Genomic DNA, 16,280 nt, shown 5'->3' with positions numbered 1-16,280 from the left:
GCTTCTCTTAAAACAAATGATGAAATCAAAGAGAAGGCAAGCAACCGGCAATAATCTCCATTCTAGTTTTGAGGGTTTCAAATCCAAGTATTTTCTCTGCAGGTGATAAATTTAATCATCTTGCGAAATACTTTGGACGTTATACATTTCAATTCATGAAATCAGGTTGTTTCATCAAATTGTGGCATATACCTGAAATCCATAATGGCAACTGTTGTGTCTCACAGCGCAACACCATCAACACAAGCAGTATATTTATTAGAAACAAAAACAAAAATACCTGGAAAAACTCAGCAGGTCTGGCAACATCTGCAGAGAGGAACACAGTTAACATTTCGAGTCCGAATGACCCTTCGACAGAACTAAGTAAAAATAGAAAAGAGGTGAAATATAAGTTGGTTGGGGGGCGGGGGGGTTGGGACAACAAGAGCTGGATAGAGGGCCAGTGATAGGTGGAGATAACCAAAAGATGTCACATACAAAAGGACAAAGAGGTGTTGAAGGTGGTGATATTATCTAAAGGAATGTGTTAATTAAGGGTAGAAAGCAAGACGAGCAAGGTACAGATAGCCCTAGTGGGGGTGGGGGGGAAGGGATCGAAATAGGCTAAAAGGTAGAGATAAAACAATGGATGGAAATACACTTAAAAATAATGGAAGTAGGTGGGAAAAGAAAAATCTATATAAATTATTGGAAAAAACAAAAAGGAGGGGGGAAATCGGAAAGGGGGTGGGGATGGAGGGGAGAGTTCATGATCTAAAATTGTTGAACTCAATATTCAGTACGGAAGGCTGTAAAGTGCCTAGTCGGAAGATGAGGTGCTGTTCCTCCAGTTTGCGTTGAGCTTCACTGGAACAATGCAGCAAGCCAAGGACGGACATGTGGGCATGAGAGCAGGGTGGAGTGTTGAAATGGCAAGCGACAGGGAGGTCTGGGTAATGCTTGCAGACAGACCGAAGGTGTTCTGCAAAGCGGTCACCCAGTCTGCATTTGGTCTCTCCAATGTGAGGAAACCACATTGGGAGCAACGAATGTAATAGACTAAGTTGAGGGAAGTGCAAGTGAAATGCTGCTTCACTTGAAAGGAGTGTTTGGGCTCTTGGACAGTGAGGAGAGGGGAAGTGAAGAGGCAGGTGTTGCACCTTCTGTGGTTGCATGGGAAGGTGCCGTGGGAGGGGTTGAGGCGTAGGGAGTGATGGAGGAGTGGACCAGGGTGTCTCGGAGGGAACGATCCCTGTGGAATGCCGCCAGGGGGGTGAAGGGAAGATGTGTTTGGTGGTGGCATCATGCTGGAGTTGGCGGAAATGGCGGAGGATAATCCTTTGAATGCGGAGGCTGGTGAGGTAATAAGTGAGAACAAGGGGGACCCTATCATGTTTCTGGGAGGGAGAAGAAGGTGTGAGGGCAGATGCGTGGGAGATGGGCCGGACACGGTTGAGGGCCCTGTCAACCACCGTGGGTGGAAAACCTCGGTTAAGGAAGAAGGAGGACATGTCAGAGGAACTGTTTTTGAAGGTAGCATCATCAGAACAGATGCGACGGAGGCGAAAGAACTGAGAGAATGGGATGGAGTCCTTACAGGAAGCGGGGTGTGAGGAGCTGTAGTCGAGGTAGCTGTGGGAGTCGGTAGGCTTGTAATGGATATTGGTGGACAGTCTATCACCAGAAATTGAGACAGAGAGGTCAAGGAAGGGAAGGGAAGTGTCAGAGATGGACCATGTGAAAATGATGGAGGGGTGGAAATCGGTAGCAAAATTAATAAATTTTTCCAGGTCCAGACGAGAGCATGAAGCAGCACCGAAGTAATCATCGATGTACCGGAGAAAGGGTTGTGGGAGGGGGCCGGAGTAAGACTGAAACAAGGAATGTTCCACATACCCCATAAAGAGACAGGCATAGCTGGGGCCTATGCGGGTACCCATAGCCACACCTTTTATTTGGAGGAAGTGAGAGGACTTTAAGGAGAAATTATTCAGTGTGAGAACAAGTTCAGCCAGACGGAGGAGAGTAGTGGTGGATGGGGATTGTTTGGGCCTCTGTTCGAGGAAGAAGCGGAGAGCCATCAGACCATCCCGGTGGGGGATGGAGGTGTAGAGGGATTGGACGTCCATGGTGAAGAGGAGGCGATTGGGGCCAGGGAACTGGAAATTGTTGATATGATGTAGGGTGTCAGAGGAATCACAGATGTAGGTGGGAAGGGACTGGACAAGGGGAGAGAGAATGGAGTCAAGATAGCAAGAAATGAGTTCCGTGGGGGCAGGAACAGGCTGACATGATCGGTCTGCCGGGACAGTCCTGTTTGTGGATTTTGGGTAGGAGGTAGAAGTGGGCCATCCGAGGTTGGGAGACTATCAGGTTGAAAGCTGTGGAAGGAAGATCTCCAGAGGAGATGAGGTCAGTAACAGTGCTGGAAACAATGGCTTGATGTTCAGCGGTGGGGTCATGGTCCAGGGAGAGGTAGGAGGAAGTGTCTGCGAGTATATTTATTAGTGTCACCTACTGGAATAAATGATAGCATAGCTATTTAAGTTAATCAATGACATGTATACCCACACACAACTTAATATACAAAGTATTAAAAATACAATCTACTGTGGTACTTCAAACAATTAATTGGAATAACTTGGCTCACGTTTCAACTCCAAAATGGTATCTCCAGCAATAAAATTAACACCATCTGTTCAGACCTATCCTAAGCATCAAATAGTGATATTTTAGTGCACTTAAATAGAAGTAGCACAGGTCAAAGTATAATTACGCCTGTGTCCATTGTTCCAGTGTCGACCTGATGTGTCAGCACATTTAAACAGGTTTAAAGTAAATCCCATACCTTGAGAGAGGCTCCCGTAAGAATATTGCTACAAACAGTGAGATATATTGCCTTTTCTACAATGAACTGTGACCTAGTACATTCTCAAGCGCCCTTCCATTTAGCAGCTTTTGCTGTATCATTAGAGTTCCTTGAAAGGATGCATTGTTAATATTTGGAAGCTCACTTGAAGAAAGTGAAGATGACCCAGGTGCTGAGTTAGGATTCTACTCAACAAAACAAATATTACAATACTGACAGTTTTAGTTAAACGGTGGGGTGTTGTGTTCCAGACTGTTTTTCTCATTCTTAAGAATCTTGAGGATCTCAATTTGATGTAGGCAATTTTGTTGGTCACTTAAGAGCAGAAGCACAAGTTAATACTTCAGGTGGGATTTTTTTGTATGAATGTTAAGGAACTAATCCTAAGCATTTTCAGATGTTAACTAATCGGTTGCATACTTGAACATTTTCTATTTTGAGATATACGTTGTCAATGTGCTGTATGTTAAGTACAGCAAAATGTAACATAATTGCACTTTCCCAAAATAACTTAGAATCAATGAAAACCCTTTGTTTTACTTCGAATCACTGAAAGGATGGAGCATCCTATGGGTCACACACATAATAAATACAGAATTCACTCTGCACCTTTTAATCAACTCAACACCACGTAAAGCAAAGCACCAATTCCAAGAACAAAATGCACACATCAACCTCTCAAGGAATCTCTTTTTGCTGGTTTAGTTAATAGGCAAACAAAATTAAAGCCCTACATTGTTAAAATGTATGCATTCTGCCATAATGAATCCACCAACTGCAGTGTCCTCCATATCTACTTTCATATTAAACAATAAATAGGCTTGAAGCAATTTTCACAATTTATCTGCTTTTAGAAGCACTGTACCCATTAGTAAGACCAATTCATTGGGCCTACAGTATCAATTTGTTTCTATTGGAAGTACACGCAAAGATGAGTGCTCATTATACGAGGAAAGATCAGCCCATTTTGCTTCTTTGATCTTCCTTAACCCATTGGGACAACTGACACATTTCTAAGGTATATATCTGTTAATATTGCTGCACAGGTGTCTTGCAATCCCTTTATATCTCACCTGCTAGCTATTCCCACAAACTGCAAAGAATATATGTTAAGGTCCAGTATGACCACTTCAAACATACTGAATGGGTAAGCATCCATATATCAGTGCGTCAAGTGCATTGAATGGGCCTTACTGATCAAGTCATAGTTTTATGATTGTGTTCAACAAATCTATTTTTTTTGAGGGTGTAACGAGAAGGGTAGATAAGGATGAAGATAAAAATGGATGCAGTATATTTGAATTTTTAGATGACGTTCAATTAGGTACCACAAAAGCGGATGTTACATAGGATGTGGTCGCATGGGATTGGGGGTAATATATAGCACTGGAGTGAGGATTGGCTAATGGACAGAAAACAAAGTAGGAATAAACTGATCATTATCAGAGTGACAAGGTGGATCTAGTGGAGCGCTACAAGGGTCAGTGTTTGGGCCTCAGCTACTTACAACTTACGTTAATGAGGTGACCGAGTGTAGTATATCCAAGTTTGTGATGATGCAAAGCTATGTGGGAAAATAAACCCTGAGTATATCACTGGAGTTCCTCAGAGCAGTACCCTGGCCTCAAACATCTTCAGCTGCATCAATGACCTTCCCTGCATAAGTCAGAAGTGGGGATGTTCGCTGAATATTGCAGTGTTCAGTTACTTTCCCAACTCCTCATAAGTAGTAGGCTGATAAGTGACAAGTAACATTCACACCACACAAGTGCTGTGAAATGACTATCTCCCCTTGACATTCAACAGTATTGACCATCGCTGAATCACCCCCATCATCAACATCCTGGAGGTAAACATTGACCAGAAACTCAACTGGGCTGGTTACATAAATGCTGTGGCTACAAGGGCAGGTCAAAGGCTGTGAATTCTGTGGTGAGTAAATCACCTCCTGACTCCCCACAGCCTTTCCACCATCTACAAGGCACAAGTCAGGAGTGTGATGGGATACTCTCCACTTGCATGGAAGAGTGTAGCTCCAACATCACTCAAGAGGTTCGATGCCATCCAATGCAAAGCAACCCACTTGATTTGCACCCCATCCACCATCTTCAACATTCACGCTCTCTACCACCGGCACACCATGGCTGCCCATGTGTACCATCTACAAGATGCACTGCAGCAACTTGCCAAGGCTTCTGCGACAGAATCTTCCAAACTGGCAAACTCTACTGCCTAGGAGAATACGGGCAATTAGCACATGGGAACATCACCTGCTGCAAGCTCCCCTCAAACTGACACACCACCCTGACCTGACAATACTGTTCCTTCACTTCACCAAGTCAAAAACCTGGAACTCCCTAATGAACAACACCGTATCTGCAGCACAAGGACTGGAGCAGTTCAAGGAGATGACCAACCACAACTTTCTCAAGGGATTAAGAGAACTAGACAGGTTATCAACCTGAGGCCTTAAAACTGTTCCTCTCTCCACAGTGCTACCAGGCCTGCTGAGCGTTTCCAGAATGTGTTTTTATTTCAGATTTCCACCATCTGCAGTATTTTGTTTCTAAATTCTCCAGAGTTTAGAAGAATGACAGGTGATCTCACTGAAACGTATAAAATTCTTCGAGGGCTTGACTGTGTAGATGCTGGAGAGTCTAAAACTAGGCATCAGGGTAAGGAGTTGACAATATAGTACTGAGATGAGACGATATTTCTTCAATCATTGGATTTTGAATCTTTGGAATTCTCTGCCCCAGAGGACTGCGGATGCTCAGTGTTTGAGTAGATCCAAGACTGAGATTGGTAGATTTTTGGGCACTATAGGGATGGGATGGAAACGTGTGTTGATGTAGAAGTGCAGCCATGATCTTACTGAATGGCAAAGCAGGTACGCAGGGCCATATGGCCGAATCCTACTCCTATTTCTTATGCATGTACAAGGTATTCCCCCAAGGAACAAAAGTTGGTCGAATAAATTCGGATAATGCTGAGCTAATAGTGTTATTCTGCCCAGCAAGTGTCCTCACTCAGTTCTGTCGAATAAGTATGGAAGTTCTACAATTGCAGGTCCTGGCATCCAGTTCCACACAACATGCTATGCATCAACATCACATGCTGCGCTTAACAGGCATGAATAATAACTACATGTCTTGAAACTTAAATTTCATAGTTAAATGTATAGTATGAGTTCCACACTTTCTTCAGGCCCTGCTTGTTTACACCGATTTCTTCTTGTTTACACTTGTTTTTGCTTTCTGGAGTACATTAATAAGTCTGCCAGAGACTTTTGGTGTAAATAGAATGGAAAAATGGCTTAATTGCATCAAAACTTCATGATAACATTGTTTGAGCAAACTACAGACACATCCTCCTTCACTTTTATTAAGTGAGATTTCAAATATAAATAATACCCTTTTAAATGAAGGAAATGCATAACGTCTAAAATACTAAAATAAAAGAGCATTGTAACTGCCTTTGAAAAGGGCTAGTTATTTATTTTGTGCATAATACTACACAGTGCACAAACCCACACTCAAAATTTATTGATGAGCAATAAAATTAACAGTAGCATTAAATAAACCCCAATGACAGCTCATAATAAGCAAACTGCTCTTAGAATGTGTGAATTTGAGCCTAACACCAGGGGAAGAAAATGGAGTGGGGAATTGAGATCAGCGCTCATTAGAAAGACAGCTGAGAAAGACTGTAGCAAAGAGATCAATAAGTATGTTGAAAATGGAAGATCTTAACATGCACACAAAATTGTTATGCATCGGGATATCTTTAAACATGCTATAAGTAGTCAATATAGGTTCTGAGCTATTTTTTCACACATCTAAATCTATAAAAGATGTGAATATTAAAGTTGTCTTAATATGCCTAACTTGCCTTAACTTGTCCGCCTAATAGAACTGTGGTTTGCAAGTTGATATGCACCCACAATGGGTAGATATAACTGAAGAAATCCCCATAAATACATTTGTAACCAGATTACTGTGCCTTATGTTCTGTACCCAAATGGGCAATCATTCTGTTTTTTTTTTTCCTTTGAGGTTGGAAATAAAAACCTTAATTTGACTACTCACAGCATTTATCCAAAAGAGGTGTGTGGGTAAAGTCTCAGCAACCAACAAACCGGAGGCAGATGGAGAGGTTCTGTACTTGTTTAAACAGAAACAACTTCCGCCCCAATTACTGGGAAAACATTAAATTAAGGACTCAAGGAGTCGCCACCATTAGAGTCGGAGCCAAGGGGATGGCAAGAACTTTGGATTTCGTGGCAGCAAAACGGGTCGCCACTTCAGAAACTTGATCAAATTACGGCACATCGTCACCTACACCATCTCTCCCTTTGGCTTTTGCAAATTATTTCTCAAAAGGCATTCCCAATACATGGAGGCGACTTAAGGTTCAAGTGTTCCGGATTGTTCCTCCATTTGTGGCGTCGAATCTTATTTATACATGAGGCAACCATGAACATGAATTGTCAATGAGGAACATGAATTGTCAACAACAAATGAGTGGTGGTATATGGAGGGGATCATTTCTAAAGATGTACCAAGGGTATTCCTGACCAATTGCTCACTTTCACTGGAAAAATTGACTCTGTTCAAAAATGAAGTATTTATGGTATACAAAAAAAAATAACACCATTAATGTAATTGAGGGGCAGAGTAGTGGTATCATTGTGTTCCATACAAAAGTAGACTCTATAGTAGATAATGTCACCAACTGGCAACAACGGACAAAGAAAGCAAGTTGGGCCGGGGGGGGGGGGGGGGGTGCACGGCGGCACATGGGGGTGCAGACTTAATGGCAACAACTTGGATGAATTTAGCTAGGGAAATCTGGACTCTCAACTTTTACTACTGATAACATTAGGTGATAACATACTGATAACATTAGGTGATTTTTGTGTTACTCCTTTAAGAATCTTCACTTTTTGTAAGAATACATAATATCAAATTTCCACTTATAATACCAATAGTGGAGTTGGCAAATTTACTCAAACTGGCAGCTACCCAGGCATTGTACTTGCTGTTGGAGCTATCAGAAGCAAGTGCTTCAAGGAGCTTCTGTTGCAACAATTATTTTCCCATCTCTGTCTATTTATTCATCAGCGGCTGAAATGTAGCAAATGTTTTATCCTGGTTAAAAAAAAAGGATATTTTGACCAAAATTAAACTTCTGCAAAATTAGAAAACATTTCAATCATTTTATCTGGCTAAGGTAAACATTACTTTAAACATTTACTAAGACACTGAATTTCACCCAGTCAGCTAGAGTATGGGCCACCAAATTACAAAGATTGAACGGCTAATTCTTTTTTATTATGAGGGCCTTGGCTTTTCAACAAGCATTTTGGGAACATAATTATGTAATTCTACACATTTTTTGCCCAATCCCCAAATCAATGATTTTGGCTATAGCCTTTTCAGAACACACACTATAAAGTCAAGTCTTTCTTTTCAGAAGTATACGAACACCACTGAAGTACTTCTATCACTACACAAAATGACAACATTTATTATTGCCCTGACTAGAAACGAATGTAACTGTGCTATATTTTAAACATCTAACTAAAACTGCATCATATAATTGTTATTTACAGTTATGCCTTCAAATCTATTTAAATATATCACAGGAGTTTTTACAGTGGAAATATTAGTTACAAACATACGAAATAGGAGAAGTAGGCCATTCAACCCCTCGAGCCTGCTCTGCCATTCAATAAGATCATAGCTGACCTGTTTGTGATTTGAATTCCACATTCCCATCCATCTCCGACAACCTTTGATTCCCTTGGCTAACAAGAATTGACCTCTGTCTTAAAAATATTCAATGACTCTGCCTCCACCACCTTCTGGGGCAGAGAGTTCCAAAGTCGCACGACCCTCAAAAAAAAACAATTCTCCTCATCTCCGTCCTAAAATGGTGACCCCTAATTTTAAAACTGTGTTCCCTAGTTCTGGACTCACCCACAAGAGGAAACATTCTTTCCACATCCACCTTTGTCAATACCATTCAGAATATTATATACTTCAATCAAGTCACCATTCACTCTTCCAAACTCCAGCGGAAATGAGTCCAGTCTGTCTAATCTTTCCTCATAAGACAACCCATTCATTCCAGGAGACCAAAGCTGCACACAGTATTTGAGGTGTGGTCCCACCAATGCCCTGTATAACTGAAGCATAACATCCTTACTTTTATGCTCAATTCCTCTCGTAGTAAAGGATAGCATTCCATTTAGCCTTAATTACTTGCTATACCTGTATACTAACTTCCTGTGACTCATGCACGAAAACACCTAAATCCCTCTGCACCTCGGAATTCTGCAGTCATTCTCCGATTAAGTAATACTCTGCTTTTTTAATCTTCCTGATAAAGTGAACAACCTCACATCTTCCCACAGTATACTCCACCTGCCAGATTTTTGCCCACTCATTCAACCTATCTATATGTCTGTACCTTCCTTATGTCCTCTTAACATACTTTCCTACCTATCTTTCTGTCATCTGCAAATTTAGCTGCCATGTCTTCACTCCCCTCATCTAAGTCATTGATATAAATTGGAAAAAGTTGAGGCCCCGACACATCCCGATGGGGCTCCACTCGTCAGTCCTAATTAGAAAAAGACCCATTTATACATACTCTCTGTTTTCTGCCAGCCAGGCAATCTTCTATCCATGCTAATATGTTACCTACTACACCACGAGCTTTTATTTTCCACAATAACCTTTGATGTGGCACCTTGTCAAACACCTTCTGGAAACCCAAGTACAGTACATCCACAGGCTCCCCTTTATCTAGAGCATGTTACTTCTTCAAAGAACTGGTTCGAGATAAGTAACTGTCGAGAGCCAAGAAACCAGAGCTACACTGTTTGCTCCATGTTGCTTCCAGCTCAGTAAAATTAACTGCTGCCATGTGCGCACTTACTTACATGCCTGCACAGAGCGCTGCTCAGCAGCACCCCAAAGGTGGTTGAATTCGAGTCTTTGTTAGCTTACTGTCATGGCAGTTTTCTGTTAATGATACTGTGACGCTAATAAGAGAGGCTTGAATTGACAATCCACTGCAGCAGTTTGAGTGCGCAAAGTGGGCATTTTTTTTTAAAAGAAATAAAAATTTGATTCCACTAAAAGTTGCATAAAGCTTCCAGAATGATGTAAAAACCAAACTGCCTCACTCATGTCCTTCAGGGAAGAAAACCCATCGTCCTTATCCAGTCTGGCCCCCATGTGACTCAAATCCCACACCAAGGTGGTTGACTTTTAACTGATACCTGAAACAGCCTGACAAACCACTCGGCTACCATCTCCTCAGGGCAACCCCGGCCATGTAATAAAGGCCAGCCTTGCCAGCGAAACCCACATCCTGAGAACAACATTATGCTGCACGATTGCTAAGGTGGAGTGTGATTACCTTGCCCACATGGTCCCAGTTCAAATGCCTAAAAACAAATCAGGTGGATTCACATCCAAATCACACTAGGTAGCCGAGGTTGCAACAATGCTAAAATTACTTTGAAGTAACTTCCTTTGGTGAATCAGCAAAGCCCGGAGTAAACCATGTTGTTTTATTCCAGGACTTCACTGCCACTGCTCTACAAATAAAATTACAAGCGGCCAAATAAATGCAAGTTTTTTTTTGAATAGGCGCTGAAAATATTCCACAATGATGCAGGACATGTCATATATTAATGATTTAAATATATGTATTGTACCAAGGAAGAAATGTACATTCTTCTGCACCGACTTCAATTCTTCTAAGCAATAAAGCTTTATGCAAATAAATCACTGCAGGACTACAGTCGAGTAGAAAATCGAGTAAAATTTAACAGTGAAGTCACAGTAATAGTTCAGATAGTTCCGAAAAGTTTGTTTTCCATACGTGTAACAAAATATTCAGCTACTGTACATAAAGTTTTCAGGGATGCACAAGTTTTCAAATCTATAATTGTGAAGAAAACAATAGAAACCATCGGCCTGGTATTCTTAAGCCATTTGGTCATAATTATGGAAGTCTGCCAATTCGCATAAACAGCTTCACTATCAGGACACATAAAACCTTGATAAAAATTACACCATCCCTTGTTTAATTATGTCCTTAAATGCCAGAGCCAGGTCACGCTGAGGAAACCAAAGTCTTCTCGTACTGTGTTACATCTCCAAGTCAATACACTCAAACTGGCAAACTAACAAACTGAAGACAAAAAATCCACTGCAAATTACAAGAACAATATTTATGTAGTTCCAAGCTACTTCACAGATAAATAAGCCATAGGAGGAGCTATTAGGGAGGTGCAACTAAAAGCTTGAATTTTACAGAAGGCTTTAAAAGGCATAGAGGTGAAGGGCTTACTTTGGGATTCCCTGCTTATGTATGTGTGGTCTAAGCAGTTGTAAACAACTTATATTTGGTCAAAGAGTTTTAAGGTGTGTCTTAAAGGAACAAGGTAGAGGTGTGCAGAGATTTAGGAAACGAATTCCAGAGCTTAGGGCTTAGGGCTTAGGCAACTGGTGGAACAATTAAATTCAGGAATGTGCAAGAGGCCAGAATTAGAGAACCACAGATATGTTGGGAGGCTTATAAGACTGGGGAAGATTACAGAGGTTGTGGGGAGGGGTGGGGGTGGCAGGCTAAGGGGGGATTTGAAAACGAGAGCGAGAATTTTAAAACCAAGGTGTGCTTAAACAGGAGCCAGTGTAGGGCAGCAGACATAGTCATGGTGGTTGAACGGGACTTGGTGATGCTGCCAGACCCGCTGAGTTTTTCCAGGTATTTTTATTTTGGATTTCCAGCATCCGCGGTTTTTTTTGCTTTTATCTTGGTGAGAGGTAGCAGTGCTTTGCATGGCCTCAAGTTTACGAATGGTAGAATGTGAGGGGCCATCTGGGATACATCAGAAGAGTCATCTGAAGACAAAGGCATGAATGCGGATTTCTGCAGTCGACGAGCTGAGGCAGGGGTGGAGTCTGGTGATGTTATGAAATAGGTGGTTCTTAGTTACGCCGATATGTTGTTGAAATCTCATCTGTCAAATATGAGGCTCTGGGCTGCAAACAGTCAGCAGAACAAAGAGTTTAGGGTGGGGTGCTGTAGAACTGCAGAGGTTATGGATATAAGCCTGTGCAGTGGCATGAAGGGGCTTAGCATCGAGAGTTTTAAATTGCAGCCACTGGTGGGCTGAGAACCACTGCAGGTCAGCAAGGAGATATAGATAGATAAACAGTGCTTGATGTGGGACTGGATATGCAGAGGAGAATTTTGAATAAACTGAGTTTACAGGGGGAGGACGACAGGAGATTGGCCAGCAGATCACTGGGTTAGTCGTCTCTGAAGGTGACGAGATCACAGATGAGGGTTTCAGCAGCAAATGGAAACGGATGATGTTAAACAGAAGGAAGGAGGGTATCTTTGAGATGTAGAGGAAATGGGGTGGGAAACTCAACTCAAGGTTCAATAGGACATTGAAGTTGCAACCAATCCGGGGCAGTGGTCAGGAAGGGGGGATAAAATCGGTAGCGATGGAGTGAAGTTTGTGCTGGAGGTTCAAGATGACACTCTGGTATTACCAATGTTGAGAAAGCGCGCCTTATCCAAGATTGGATGCTGGACAAGCAGTCTGATATCACAGAGGCTGGGAGGATGTCACCAAGGGACAAAAAGAGAAGGAAGTGCTGGAGATGCTATGGCTACAATCAAAAAGACATGAGGTAAAATGGAATAAAATCAAGGTTTACTGTAAGTTACATAATTGGCCTGCTATTGAAAAGTCCATTTGATCCCAGCAATAACCAGTGAAATACTAGTGCTTTTCTTAATTAATCCACATTTGTCCAAAGAGGCTGCAAATTTTGTCTCAGATTGTTTCTAAAAGTTTCCCCACCAATAAGGTTAAACTGACTGGCCTGTAAGTTACTGAGCTTATCCATGCACCTTTTTTGAACAAAGGTGTAACTTGTGGTGCTTTCTAGTCCTCTGACTCCATCCAGGTGTCAAAGGAGGATAATTTGCAGACAACTTGGGGGCTATAGCTAATATTGAAGACATTACTCTTATGAAGTCCCTCAGGCCAGAGGATGACTTCCTTCCACTTGCGTTCAAGGGGTTCTTAGATGGATGATAAGTCCAATGCATGATCTGCAAATTCTGCCACATGCAGGGCAGGTGGTGTTTGAAGGGTTAGGCAGATGGGTTGTTGGGATGGCTCCTTCTGATGCCCCAACTTCATCTCTGTACATTCCTGACATTCTCTCGATGTGTTCAGTGCCTTCCTGGATGAGCCTTCTCCATTTTAGTCAGTCACAAGCCAGGGTCTCCAATGGGTCAGTGGGGACGTCTAATCTCTTCAGGAATCCTTTGAGAATAACCTAAAGCATTTCAGCTCTCCTCTGGGAGTCTCCTGCCGCGACTGAGTTGTGAGTGAAGCAGCTGCTTTGAGGATCTGGTGTCAGGCTCGCGCACAACATGTCCTGCTCAGTGGAGCTTTTTTTTTTGAGTGATCAGCACCTCGATGCTGGGCAAGTTGGCTTGGATGAGAACGCAGTTGTTGGACAGCCTTTCCTACCACCGAGTTTGGAGGGTCATGCAAAGATACCATTGGTGGTACTTCTCCAATACTTTCGAGGTGCCTGCTGTAGGTTGTCCAAGTCTCGGAAACTTATAGGAGCACGAGGATCACTGCTGCCTGGTAAACCATGACCTTACTCTCAGGGTTGAGATCCTGGTCCTCAAATATTCATTTCCTCAGTCGGCCAAAGGCTGAGCTGGTATACTGAAGGTGAAGAAGAATTGGATGCCCTATGTCAGCTTTCGGCACAAGGAGGCTCCCAAGATACAGAAAGTGGTCCACATGTTCCAGGGTCTCACCACTGAGCTTAATCAACGGGGGAAGGTGTTTTGCTGTGGGAGCTGGTTGGAAGAGGACCTTAGTGTTCTGTGTCATTGAACCAACTCTCTTCCCCATTTTCCTTGCTGCAATACAGAATCTCATCTCCAGCAAATTACCCACAGGCATGGAGAAATCTGCAGAATCTAAATTTGCTGATGACACAAAAATAGTTAGGAGAGTAAGTTGCAGAGGACATAAGGAGTCTGCAGTGAGATATAGATAGGTTGTGAATGAACAAAAATTTGGCATATAGAGTATAATGTAGGAAAATGTGAAATTGTCTACTTTAGCAGGAAAAATAGAAAAGCTGTATACTATTTAAATGGAGAGAGATTTCAGAGGGATCTGGGTGCCCTGGTACATGAATCACAAAGTTAGTATGCAGGTTAAGCAAGTGATTAGGAAGGCAAATGGAATATTATCGTTATTACAAGGGGAATGGAATATAAAAGTAGGAAAGTTTTGCTTCAGTTACACAAGGCTTTGGTGAGACCACATCTGGATTACTGTGTACAGTTTTGGTCTCCCTACTTAAGAAAGGGTATAAATGCATTAGCAGTTCAGACAAGATTCACTTGACTGATTTCTGGGATGAGGGGGGGTTATCTTACGAGGAAGGCTGGACAGGTTGGGCCTGTATCCATTGGAGTTTAGAAGATTGAGGGTTGATCTTATTGAAACATAAGATCCTGAGGGGACTTGACAGGGTGGATGCTGAGAGGGTGTTTCCCTTGTGGGAGAGTCTAGAACTAGGGGGCACAGTTTAAAAATAAGGGTCTCCCATTTAAAATGGTGATGAGAAGACATTTTTCCTCTCAAAGGGTCATTAGTCTGTGGAATTCTCTTCCCCAGAGAGAAGTGGAGGCTGGATCACTGAATATTTTTAAGGCTGATTGACAAGGGAATCAAAGGTCATAGGAGGTAGACAAGAAAGTAGAGTTCAGCCGTGATTTTATCAAATAGCAGAGCAAGCTCGAAGGGCCAAATGGCCTACTCTTCTCCTATTTAGTATGTTTATAGAACAGATGGGAAACTGTTCAACCTAAACGACTCCAGCCTCAGTCATAGAGTTTCAGTATGCAGATGACGTTTGTGCACGTACTCACTCAAACTGAGGTCACTGTCGACTTCCCTGAAACAAGTGAGGAAATGGGCCTTTCATTAAACACACGGAAAACTAAAGATGAAAGGAAAATTAAATTAAATGTTAAGAACGGTCATTAAACAGCAAAGGAATTTCAATACAGATAACTGCGAGATGGTGCATGCTGTTAAGACGACTAAGGAGGGCATGTGCTTGGAAAATTGTCGAAATTGGGTCGTGGCACAGAGATCTCTGGGTACAGATTCACAGCTCGTTAAAAGTTACGCTGGTTATCAAAATCATAAAAAGTGGGAAAAGCACTGGAGTTCGTCTCAGGAGTTGAATAGAATTCAAAAGCAGAGAAGTTGTATTAAACTTGTATCAGACTTTGGGAGTACCGAGTCAGTTTTGGCTTCCGTATTACATTTAAAAAATGACTAGAAGCACTGGCGAAAGGACCAAAAAGAATTACAGCAACGATCTCAGAACTGAGAGGGGGCCAACTAACAATGACAACCGCATAAGCCAACATCTTCTCCAGACCATAAAGATAAAGGCGTGACCTGATAGCGATATTAAATTTAAAAATTGAGGCAGTTCAATGGGGTGGGTGTTTCCCTTGGTGGGAGAAATCCAAAACTCAGGAGCCACCACTCTACAAGGTGGTCACTAATAAATCCACCAGGGAATTCAGGAGGAGCTTCTTGGCTCAGGGCAGTGAGGATGTGGAACTGTTTGGTACCAGGACAGGACAGGACAGTTCAGGCGAATAACATAAGATGCACTTAAGGAGATGCTGGGTCAGGTCACTAACTTGAGGGAGGGAAGGAGAGATGCTGATGGGCTGAGGTGAAGCAGGGTGGAGCATGAACATTGGGCACTGGCCGAATGGCCCGTTTCAATGAGGTAAAGACTTGACAATGTGACGGTTTCCTCCTGTAAGTACCAGCGGCAAAACTATTAACCCTGGTTTCACTGAAGAACGGGCTCAGGCTCAGGTCTCGCCCACACTGAGGGGACCGACCCTCGGGGCATCACTTGGCCGGTCTGAGCACCGAGGCAGAAACAAGCCACCCGACCCCGGGACCGGGACCGGGACCGGGACCGGGACCGGCCCCCCCCCCAGGCCACACCACTGGGGTGCAGCTGTGCCGCTGTGACTCGGCGCGCGCGGGCGGTGAGGGGCTGAAGCGGCTCCAGCCACTCCCTCCCTCCTGGTCAAGAGGCTTGAGCCGGCAGAAACGTGGCTGACCCTCGCCTTGGTTACCTTGTACTTGTCGAACCCGGCCAGCTGCTCCTCTGTGACATACTCATAGGAAAACATGGCTCCGACCGACCGACCAGGGCAGCGGCACCGGTTCCCACCCTCCCGAGCTCCGTGAATTCCCCCCACCAACCGGCAGCGAGGAGGCGCAGAGCAGAGCCAAGAGCGGCACTTCACC

At 43.0% G+C, this 16,280-nt stretch overlaps 1 protein-coding gene across 1 annotated transcript in view; it reads right to left on the bottom strand.

Moving 5' to 3' along the window:
* Window positions 1-16,280, bottom strand: part of selenoi (selenoprotein I) — a 67,188-nt gene extending 50,908 nt beyond the window's left edge. The window contains exon 1 of the mRNA XM_078541504.1: window positions 16,106-16,280. Within this exon, the coding sequence (XP_078397630.1) occupies window positions 16,106-16,162 (57 nt within the window). The 5' untranslated portion in view covers window positions 16,163-16,280. The remainder of the gene's footprint in view (window positions 1-16,105) is intronic.

The sequence above is a fragment of the Cetorhinus maximus genome, chromosome 5, assembly GCF_964194155.1.
Source record: "Cetorhinus maximus chromosome 5, sCetMax3.hap1.1, whole genome shotgun sequence".
Taxonomy (NCBI): Eukaryota; Metazoa; Chordata; class Chondrichthyes; order Lamniformes; family Cetorhinidae; genus Cetorhinus; species Cetorhinus maximus.
Note: the sequence above shows the minus strand (reverse complement) of the source record. Positions and strands in the feature narration are given on the sequence as shown.